The sequence below is a fragment of the Acanthochromis polyacanthus genome, chromosome 1 (assembly GCF_021347895.1).
Source record: "Acanthochromis polyacanthus isolate Apoly-LR-REF ecotype Palm Island chromosome 1, KAUST_Apoly_ChrSc, whole genome shotgun sequence".
Taxonomy (NCBI): Eukaryota; Metazoa; Chordata; class Actinopteri; family Pomacentridae; genus Acanthochromis; species Acanthochromis polyacanthus.
Genome location: NC_067113.1, coordinates 61,584,878 through 61,595,517, shown reverse-complemented (window position 1 = coordinate 61,595,517; position 10,640 = coordinate 61,584,878). Strand labels below are relative to the sequence as shown.

The 10,640-nt window shown below is 42.9% G+C and overlaps 1 protein-coding gene across 1 annotated transcript; it reads right to left on the bottom strand.

Annotated features, from left to right (window-relative positions):
* Window positions 1-373: 373 nt before the first annotated feature.
* On the bottom strand, window positions 374-10,302 carry LOC110956758 (zinc finger protein ZFP2-like). Its single transcript, XM_022202461.2, has 7 exons — window positions 10,154-10,302; window positions 7,082-7,284; window positions 6,882-6,974; window positions 6,666-6,761; window positions 6,449-6,559; window positions 4,156-4,279; window positions 374-1,924 (listed from the first exon to the last, which is right to left on the bottom strand). Exons 1-7 carry the CDS (start codon window positions 10,185-10,187, stop codon window positions 441-443), a joined length of 2,145 nt encoding a protein of 714 aa, XP_022058153.2. The 5' UTR covers window positions 10,188-10,302; the 3' UTR covers window positions 374-440.
* Between the last annotated feature and the right edge of the window lie 338 nt (window positions 10,303-10,640).

Genomic DNA, 10,640 nt, shown 5'->3' with positions numbered 1-10,640 from the left:
TTCATGGTGATTCGTCGGCCAGTTTTAGGAGCATCCAACCTCGAGGCTTACCGAGGGTAACTAGACCGACCCTGGCAGAGAATTAAATTCGTTGCCGTGGGTTGTCTAGCGCGGCTAGGCTAGTAACTGCAACATCAAGATGAAAATGCATGGTTATGGTGTTGACTGCTTATTTCAATAATGATGTGTCCTTTGGCATCTAAAACACCATGTTAACAATGTAAAACACTTCATTGGAGGGAGTCTTTAAGTAACATTTTCATTAAACATTGTAGCTCTAAAGATGTTCTTCTTTGTTCAACTGGGATGCACTTTTTTCCCCCAAAAGTGAGTTTCATATAACTGCCTTCCTACAGCAAAATAATGGCTACAATGACTGATGACTGATTTTATTTTAAAAGAAAACAGTTTAAATAATTAGATCAGCAGCTCCTGATGGCTCAAAGACTTAATGATTCCATGACTATGCCCTTGTCCATGTGTGTACGCATGTGTCTCTTCAGCCTCGTGGACGTAGAGAAGCCTTTCTTACAGAACAGACAGCTGTGTGGTTTCTCCCCGGTGTGAGTTCTGACGTGCATGTTGAGGTCTGAGGAGCACCTGAACCTCCTCTCGCAATAGGAGCAGGGATAAGGTCTTTCTCCTGTGTGGATGCGTCTATGGAGGAGCAGCTCGCCAGATGTGAGGAAAGTCTTGCCACACTGGGAGCACTGGTGGGGTCGCTCCCCCGTGTGAGTAAGATTATGCCGGACCAGCGAGGTTGACTTGGCGAACCTCTTTCCACAGCAGGCGCATGCAAATGGACGCTCCCCTGTGTGGGTATTGAGGTGTTCACTCTGAGCACGCTTGGTTTTGAAGCTCTTGGGGCATTGAGGGCAGCTGAAGGGTCGGAAGCTGCTGTGGCTGCGCTGGTGTCTGACGAGCTCTCCATGGGTGAGGAAGCTCTTCTCACAGGTGCTGCAGACGAACGGCCTCTCTCCTGTGTGGATCCTCTCGTGGCGTGTTAGGCTGGCCAGCTGGGTGAAGCTCTTCTCGCAGTACGAGCACTGGTAGGGTCGCTGGCCGTTGTGAGTAAGCTGGTGCCTGTTGAGGATCTGGAGCTGTGTGAAACTCTTTCCGCACTCTGTACAGGGATAGGGCCGCTCTCTGGTGTGGATCTGCTGGTGCTTATTCAGCAGCCACACATGTGTGAAGCTTTTCCCGCACTCACAGGCAAACGGTCGCTCACCTGTGTGTTTCATCTGGTGTCTCTTGAGGTCTGACGCTCGGCTGTAGATCTTCTCACACAGGGAGCATTTGTACTGACGTCTCACCACATGTTTCTGCCTGTGCCTGAGTCGCTCCAGGATGCTGCTGAAGCTCTCACCGCATTTCTGGCATTTGTACTGACCATCGCCTTTCTCTAAAGTCTCTTCTGCCACCACCACCTCTGTTGTTAACTCCAGAGGAGGGTTGCACGTCTGGCCGCAGGTGGTTCGTTCGTAGTGCAGCTTGAGTAATCCCATCTGAGTGAAGCGTTTTCCACACTGGGAGCAGAGGAAGGGACGCTCTCCAGTGTGAATGCGTTGATGTCTGGTCAGGTCCCAGGAGTTCTTGAAGCCTTTCTGACACTCCTCACAGGTGTAGGGCCTCTCGCCTGTGTGTGTGCGCTGGTGACGGGTCACATCTGAGGCACGGGTGAATGTTTTGCCACACTCCTGGCACATGTGAGGGTCAGGCCGGTCATGGATGGGGAAGGGCTGTGGGAACTCGGGTCGCTGGGGCTTCTTCTTAGGCACCTGAGCTGCTTCTGCAGCCCTCTGCAGTTTGTTGTACTGCTCAGGGTGACTGTGTTCTATGTGCTGCAGCAGGTAGGACTCCTGCATGTGGAAGAAGGGACACTCAGAGCAGGCAAACACCTGGGTGGACATCTCTACTGTGGTACCTGCGAAGAACACAGAAAATACAAACAGCTGTTTGATATTGCCCATAAATATGAGCAACTGTTTGTTACTCTGCCAAGAAATGCAGCAGAGTCATCTGACAAGGGCATTGGTCTGTCTGTCTGTCTGTCTGTCTGTTAGCAGCATTATGGATATATGGATTTGGATGAAATTTTCAGGGAAGATCAGAAATGGCACAAGGACCAAGTGATTAGATTTTGACAGTGATGCGGCTTATATTCTGGATCCACAGATTTGTTCAAGATTTCTGTATCATGACGAGATAGAAGCACGGCGTCACTGTAACTATGACTACAAGTGAACACAACATCAGCATGATGATCACATGATTGTCATCCTACTTCAAATCCACCCCTGTGCACTTATCAGGACTTATCCATCAGAAATGATACAAGAAACAATTGATTAAATTGTGGGGGTGTTTGAGTCCCATCAATTCCACCTGTTACATATTTAGTTTACGCGATTCGGTACCCATACATAATGTACACATGCATAACACACGCCTGTGCTCAGCACAAAGTCATTTTGTTTGTGGGTACATCTATATTAAATGGTCACATTATTTGACTTCTGATCATCAATAACTAATAAACAAATCCTACATTTTTGTGACAATGCTATATGGGGCATGAACAGCCTTGGTGGAGTATTGCTCTCTCTGAGTGCTTTTCTTGTTGTTTTTGTGTTGATGCCTGAAAACCAAAAAATCCTTTCACCTGCATCACTACTGGGTTCACATACACAGTTGATGCTGTGGGTTCTGGCTTTCTCATCTGGCTCTACTACCTGTTATCTTCTATAGGAACTCATATAGCTTAATTTAAAAACAGTTATTTTTAAATTAATTTTTAAATATCCTCATCCACATAAAAATACTCAAACTACAATAGGAAAACAGCTCAATGTTTTAACTGTCATGTCTTGATCACCAGGCAATGATTTATTTCACTGATGCAAATTTTCAATTAGAATTCATTTTTATTTGAGTAAGAGATTTCTTCTGTCTGGAAGTGACAAAAGACAGTAAGACAGTGTTAGAGATGTTAATGATGAAAGTAAAGTACTTCAGTTTTTCTTACTAAAAACACCACTTTCAGAATTATTCATACTGGTTGTACGTAATCAGTGTTAAAGCCTCTTATTTGCCACCACAGTTCCAATAAAGGCTAACAAGCTTTCTGCATGTCTCTGCTGGGATTTTGGATGACTCCTCTTTGCGACAACCTTCAGGAGAAGTGGAGTTCTCCTTGTTCTGTGCCCATGGAGACCAGCCTTGTTCAGTATCATCAGAAAGTGTTTGGTGGTGATCTTTGGATTCTTTTTAGCCTCTCTCAATACCATTCTTTCCAATGCAAGAGTAACATTTGACTACCTACCATGACCTTCCTCTGAGATTTTTCACAGCATGGAACTCCTTGTACTTGTTGACTCTGTTTTGCACTGTGGCCACTGGCACTTGAAAACACGTGGGTTATGGTTACATAGCCTTTCCTGGTCTTGTGAGCAGCCACAATGCACCACCAGAGGTCCTCACTAATCCCTTTTATTTGGCCATGGACTACCAGGACCATTTAGGCTGGTTTGGAGGCTGCACTTTCTCAAAAACTAGCAAAAAGTTCAAAGGATTTTAAGACATGACATTTGACATGTACAAATGAAACAAAACGTAGAAATAGTTCAAATTCATCATTAACATTTCAAACACAGTGTCATCCTGTAGATAGTCACTTGTTAATGTCAGGCAGGCAGAAGAAACTTATTGGCCCAAAGAATTCACTATAAAACTAAATTTTGCATGGGTATGACATTTGTGGCCTAACTTTAAGTCAAAGTGACTTAAATACTGTCTGAGGCAAAGTTTATAAAGTCAGAACATAATGTGACGGCTCTTATGAAACTGCAGTTAAATCAGGCTGTGTGAAAATCAAACCTCAGGCTGTGACACACACTGGTGAAGGTTATAAATATATTTGATAAGGACAGGAATCCTGAGAACCCACAAGGCCAACCTCACTGTAATGTGGCTCAGCAAAGTGTGCATTCTGAACATCTGACTGAAGCCTATTTTGCCTGTAAATACAAGCAAACCTGCAGGGAAAACTCTCCATCTGGTCTGCTTACAGGAGGCAGCTTTACCAGAGTAAATGTTTTCTTCATACCAACAGCAGCTGATTTTCCAGTGTTAACATGACTGTTGTGTCTAATGTACCTTGTGTGCCGAGGTGCTCGAGGCATTTGTGGTGTTGCAGCAGAGACCTTAGATCGTCAGGATTGGAGAGCGCTTGCAGGCAATCCTTCAGTACGGAGGGAGCAGAGGTCAGCCATGAAACAGTCTGTTTATTGACAGAAACAAACTTGTCAGCAAGAATGAGGTACTTTAAATTCCACAGTGATCACACGGTCAGTTCGCGGAAGTGTGACTATGTACATAAAGTTTACTGGAATGGAGTAATATTAACCACTGATAAACAAGAAGAATCATTTTTAACTGCTGTTAGTTCTTATACTACTCAAAATCTACCAATTCTAAGCTGAAATGGTAATGCTTAATCAAAATCACTTTATTCTACATGCCTCATTGAAAAATGTGAATAAACAGTTTGAGACAGATCCTATAAAATACAAAAACTAAATCAGCACGACCTGGCACAACTGTAAAGCCATTAGTGACTCAGCTGGGATCAACAGTCAAATGACAAATATTTTGTGACTTCCTCGGTTGAACTGCAGTCTGTGTTTACACAGAGCAGGGAAGAATCAAGGTGAAAACAAAAGTAACAAGAAAAGCCCTCAGAGAGCGCAGTACTCTGCCAAGGCTGCTAGGTCATTCTATTACTTCTGACGACTGAAATCTTGAAAAAATTTGTGGCAGAAATCGCAGCACTATAGAATGTGACCATTTAATATAGATGTACCCAAAAACAAAATGACTTTGTGCTGAGTACAGGCGTGTATTATGCATGTGTATGTTATGTACGGATACACAAACGCGTGACCCAAATATGTAGCGGGTGGCGGGAATTGATGGGACTCAAACACCCCCACAATTTAATCAATTGTTCCTTGTAGGGCTGGCCCGAATATCATTTTCTCGGCTCCAGATATTCAGACCCTTTTAATGACAACTATCCGAATATTTGGATCGTACAACAGGGGAGATGAACAGACGAGCCAAATAATCCAATTGTGAGATGGAGGGGAGACAGAGACAAAAGGACAGGCCGGATATTCGGATCGTGTGACATGGACCGACGGGAGACAAACGGACAACCCAAGTAATCCGATCGTCCAACTAGGGAGGCAGGGAGGGGCTAATCAGAATATTCGGTGTTCGGATCTCAAAATTAATATTCGGTTACCACCGTCACAACTGAAGATTCAGATATTCGGGTCCAGCTGAAGTTTCTTGTACCATTTCTGACAGATAAGTCTCATTAAGTCCGCAGAGGTCGATTTGCAATAGGATCGTAATCATGTGATCGTCAGCAGACAGCTGATGTAGCGTTCACTTGCTGTCATGGCTACAGTGACGCCATGCCGCTATCTCACAATGATACAGAAATCTTGAACAAATCCGTGGATCCAGACTATAAGCTGCGTCATTTCCACAATCTAATCACTTGGTCCTTGTGTCATTTCTGACTTTCTCTGAAAATTTCATCCAAATCCGTTAGTCCGTTATGGAGTAATGTTGCAAAAAGATAGACAAACAGACGCACAGACAAACGTACACCGATCATCACATAACTTCGCCGTTCCTTAGTGGAGTAACTATAAGATATTCACTCATTCCCTTAGCACTGGGTCCATTACTTTTGTGAGGAGTACGACTAATACAAGTAAAAATAATAACCAACAAAATGGTAGCTATTAGTAGCTAAAATCTGATCAATCTTATAAAAACACAGATGTTAAAAAAAAATCACTTGAAGACTATTGTTGCATATTACACATCAGGGTTCTCACCAGGATTTTTTTACAGCATAATGGCAGGTCCTCCCGCATGCGCACGACCCGCATGCGCATCTGCAATAGCCTTCATTAAATCTCGCGAGCGGCCGGCCCAGATGTCAGCCAATGAGCATCACGCAGATGCTCCAAATGCTTGTGATTTAGGTCACTATTCACCATACATGGCATCATGGAAACAACCGAGACATGCTAATTGTAACCCCGAGATTGGAAGCGACTCTTAATTTTAGATGGGAACGGGTCAATCGGCAGGAAAGTACGGCTGAGGTGGGGAGACATAAATTAACCTAGATAGGCACCCAGTCGATAAAAACAAACACACATGGCGTTATCTGTCAAAATAACAGCGTAGCGGCCCTAATCACAGTGTAATCTTTTAAACTGACAGTGTAACGGGCCGTTACGACAGCTGAAATGCACTGGCGAGAACACTGCACATGACAACAGAGAGTGCAATTTCTTACTAATAGTATTTTTCTAATTAGAATACGCTGAAAATATCCAGTAGCAGCTTAGGAATCATTTCCTACCTGCCCAAGGTCTGGCACCGGCAGAAGTCTTTCCAGTTTGGAAAGAAACTCCCACACAAGAAGCTGCATGTCTGTGTCGTAGCTGAGACCATAGTCTGTCTCAAAAACCTCCTGGGGAACACAAAAGTTTACAGTTACTCAACAGTTATGAAGAGGTGTAACTGCAAGAGAAATAATTAAAAACCAGCTGGGCTCCATAAAGAGCTGTGTAGCTCGCCTGGTAAAAATGCTTCCTCTCTGCTGGGTCTTTCAGTAGGGTTTGAGTTAACTCCACAAAAATGGCCTCCTCTGCATCCACCTCTGCATCCCCACTCTGAAACAAATGATTGTAACTGTAATCATTTCAACAGAAGTAAATCAACACTCCTTCTGATCAGCAATGAAGTGGAAAGCATTGACATGTTATCACCTAGTTTTGTTGTGGAACACTTACTCCTGTGTATCCCGGTGGGCGGATTCGCTCAAGATGAGGTTGTACACACAACATGTTGGCAGTTTCCTCGTTTCTGCACAGCTCCAGAATAATCTAAAAAGAAAAACATAGAAAGAAGAGAAACTTGTCCAATCGGTAAGATATTGTATTAACTACATCCATGAAGTGTGACATTATTGCATGATATTTTCTGAACTTACTCTGGCTCGCAGTCGGAGAAGTAGCTTTCCTCGCTGCTTCGGGCTGAGCAGGTCTGGGACTGTTGCTGTCACCAGTGTCACAAACTCGTCAAGGTTTTCATAGTCAAGAACATCTCTCCGCTGAGCTACCTGCCACATCGCTGCAGACAGCAGCCGCAGAGGAGGAATCAGCAGCCGCAGGGATGACAACGGCAGGAAGATATCTGCAGGACCGCGGACATAGGGTGGGCAGGATCATGATACGCCTTATGAAATGTCAATAGACCAGACCGTCCGTAGCTAGCACACATTATGGTAAATTATTTCTGTATTGAAAAATGCCAATGACCATTTTCTTTTGCACAGCGTAATGTCTAAGTAGTTAAGGTGAAAACTTAAGGACAAAACTTGCTTTACAGTTCATTTCCTGTCATTGTCTGTGTGTCAAAGTTACATATTTAGATTTTCTTTTTACCATGAAGTTAATTCCTTCCTGTCTTTAAAAAGGCTTAGATGTAACACTTCACCATTACTTCCTCTAAAGGCGCTTTTCTACTAGCACCTACTCAGCTCGACTTGACTCGGTTTAGGTCCACCTGAGTACCACCTCATTGTGGGTGGAGTCATCATATCACAGCGGCCTGGATTTGTGTACGACACAAACGCAACACAACAATGGAGAACATTGAGGCGATACCTGCTGCTCAGTCTATGGCTTTTTGTCAGATTAAAAGTTCCATGAAAAGGAATGCTCACTGTCGCTGTTGCCAGCTTTTTAAAAATATGATGGATTTGGTTTTCGTGAAGGAGTCGCTGTCCCTGTCCAATCACTGGCCTGCACTCTGTAGACGTCACATTATCAGCTCCACTCAGCTTGCTTGGAACCCCGGCCGAGTAGGTACTAAAATAGTCACTGATACGAGGTACTACGTCCTAATGGAAAACCTCACAAACCGAGTACATTTGAGCTGAGTAGGTGTTAGTGAAAAAACGCCACAAAATATGCGTATCTATGAAGTATCCCCTTGATCCACATCTACTCCTCTCTACTCACTGCAGCTTGAGCACAGGTGTATTGCAAGGAAGATGAACAACACTGTGATGTCACCCATTGGTTTGTGGACAACTGCTCTGACGCTTTGAATTAACAATTTGGATGTCGGCACGTTGATGTTTTTGAGAACAGATGTAATGAGTGAGTGGAGGATCTGACTGAGAACAGTGACAGCCTCTCAATCACAAGGTATCCAGGCCCTAAAACTTACCCTGCTTTATCATCTATACGACTACTAAAGTGGACTATGATTTACAAAATGAACAAAATGAAGGACGCATAAAAGACCATAAAGTCAATAGGAAAATGTGTACCGAGGCAACAAATCATGTGGAAATTAGGATCATGATTTTATAGACTTCTATGAAATCAAACTTCTTTGTGCAAACAGAAGACTCGCCCTCGGCTGGCTGTTTGAGAGAACACAGGTTTGAGTCACTTGTGTTCTGTCTTCACTTTTCAGAGCCTGAGGCTATATTCACTTTGTATATACAGTCTATGCACAGGCACTAAAGCTCACCTATGACTCTGCTCAACCACTGTAAAACTACTATATGTTACACAATAGTGTGTTGGAATATCAGATTAATTCACAAAAACATGTTTGAACTGGAAACCATTTCCAGAGTACGATAATGACACAGAATGCCCCACCCTGCATGCACACAGGACTGGTTCTTTCGAGGGTGGTTTGTCATATGAAACCTCAGAAGTCTGTTCAGATCTTTCAAAACTGTAAAAACAAAAGAAACCCTCTCTTTCATGTCAGGCTTGGAAAACAAACAGCAAAACACTGAAGCTTTTCACACCTCTGATCATATTTGAAGATGCCATTGGAGGTGTCTTTGACTAGCAGAGTATGCTTTTAATCAGGATTGTGACAAAACTAATTAGCCAGCATATTCAATTAGTTCAACAGATAACCCTTTAAGGAATGCTTCTACTCTCCTAATGGCATCATCAATTTCTGAAATCTGGTCATTCAGTTGGTTCTATTCCTCAGGACTCAGTCATTTCAAGGTGAAAATGCAAAACGACATGAAAGTTGCAAGTCCCTGGTTCATATGCACTTTAAAATGTATATTTTAAATTACAGCCATTACAATTAGCTGATTGCAGTGTTAAAAATGTCATGAATGGAGTTTACATGTTCTCTCTATGCATGCATGGGTTCTCCAAAATCCTCCCACAATCAAAAAACGTGATGAGGTTAATTGGCAAATTGCCCATAGGTGTAAATGTGAGTGTGATTGTCTCTATGTGTAGTCCTGTGATAGACTAGTGATGTGTCCAGGGTGTCCCCTGCCTTCACCTTAAGTCAGCTAGGATAGACTCCAGTTCCCTGTAACAATAATGAGGGTAAAGTGGTGTATATATAACGGATAGATGGATAATTGTTCTGTCTTGATACAGATGTGTTAACATGATCAACAAGAAAAATCTTCTTCAGAGGGGGTCTTAAAGATTTAGGAGCAACCACTGGTCATTGTGAAACCTCCTATTTCAGATACTAAAATACACTCAACAGACCTCCACACCGTAGCACTGGAGTTAACATCCAAAAAACCCTGAAAACCTAATGCAGGCTCCTAGCATATAAAGTTTCCTTGTTGTTTTCGATTACTACGACCTTGTGTTATTGTCTGAGTCCTGTAAAGGCCAAAGAAATACTACTGCTGACACAGAATCGCTTTCACACAGTATATGTTCAAATCAAAGCATCACTAACTGTCTCAACACTGAGTTTAGCTAATTAACCATAACTAAGTTTTCCGCAATAGGCAAACTCTTGGAGATGTGGTTTGCAATAGTCTGGTTTAGCGGTTCCCAGACTGACAAAAAGGACATTTCACCAAGAACAACACTGCAGTGCTACAGTTCTCACACGTAGTAAACGTCGTCTGAAGCTGCTACATGTTTTGTTGTTAGCATTAGCTAGCAATCACAGCTGCGGCTACGAGCTAACGACGCTAAGCTCAGTCAGAGAGTTTGTTCACTGTTAGCTGCCACTAAACACTTAAAGACCCAGTAACACAGACCTGTGTTCTCCTCTGGACGACAGCTTTCCATCATTGAGATTGTAAGGAGTCACTTTTTACAATCACTGACACACTACATCAATGTAGCCATTTACTGTTAGCTGCCTAGCAAAGCGACACCAGCGATCGGGCTTTCAAAATAAAAGCATCAAGTTGTAAAATGAAAGTTTAGCTCATAAATAAAACCGACTGGGAGAACAGGACAGTAGGTTGTGCTCTGAAAAGTTCATGTCCTTCTAAAAATATATATATTTTAAAAACATGAACACACACGGATCAGGCATAACATTATGACCACTGACAGGTGAAGGAAATAACACTGATTATCTCTTCATCATAGCACCTATTGCAGTGGTTTGCATATATTAGACAGCACGTGAACATTTTATCCTCAAAGCTGATGTGTTAGAAGCAGGAAAAATGGTAAAAAAGTAAGGATTTAAGCGAGTCTGAGAAGGACCAAATTGTGATGTCTCGATAACTGGGT

Bases quoted from the DNA above. Each gene is read 5' to 3' on its own strand.
- LOC110956758 (XM_022202461.2), bottom strand. From the start codon at position 10,187: ATGATGGAAAGCTGTCGTCCAGAGGAGAACACAG. The intron at 6,975-7,081 runs GTAAGTTCAGAA...TTTTCTTTTTAG, and splicing joins TTCTCCGACTGCGAGCCAGA to ATTATTCTGGAGCTGTGCAG. The intron at 6,762-6,881 runs GTAAGTGTTCCA...CATTTGTTTCAG, and splicing joins GCCCACCGGGATACACAGGA to AGTGGGGATGCAGAGGTGGA.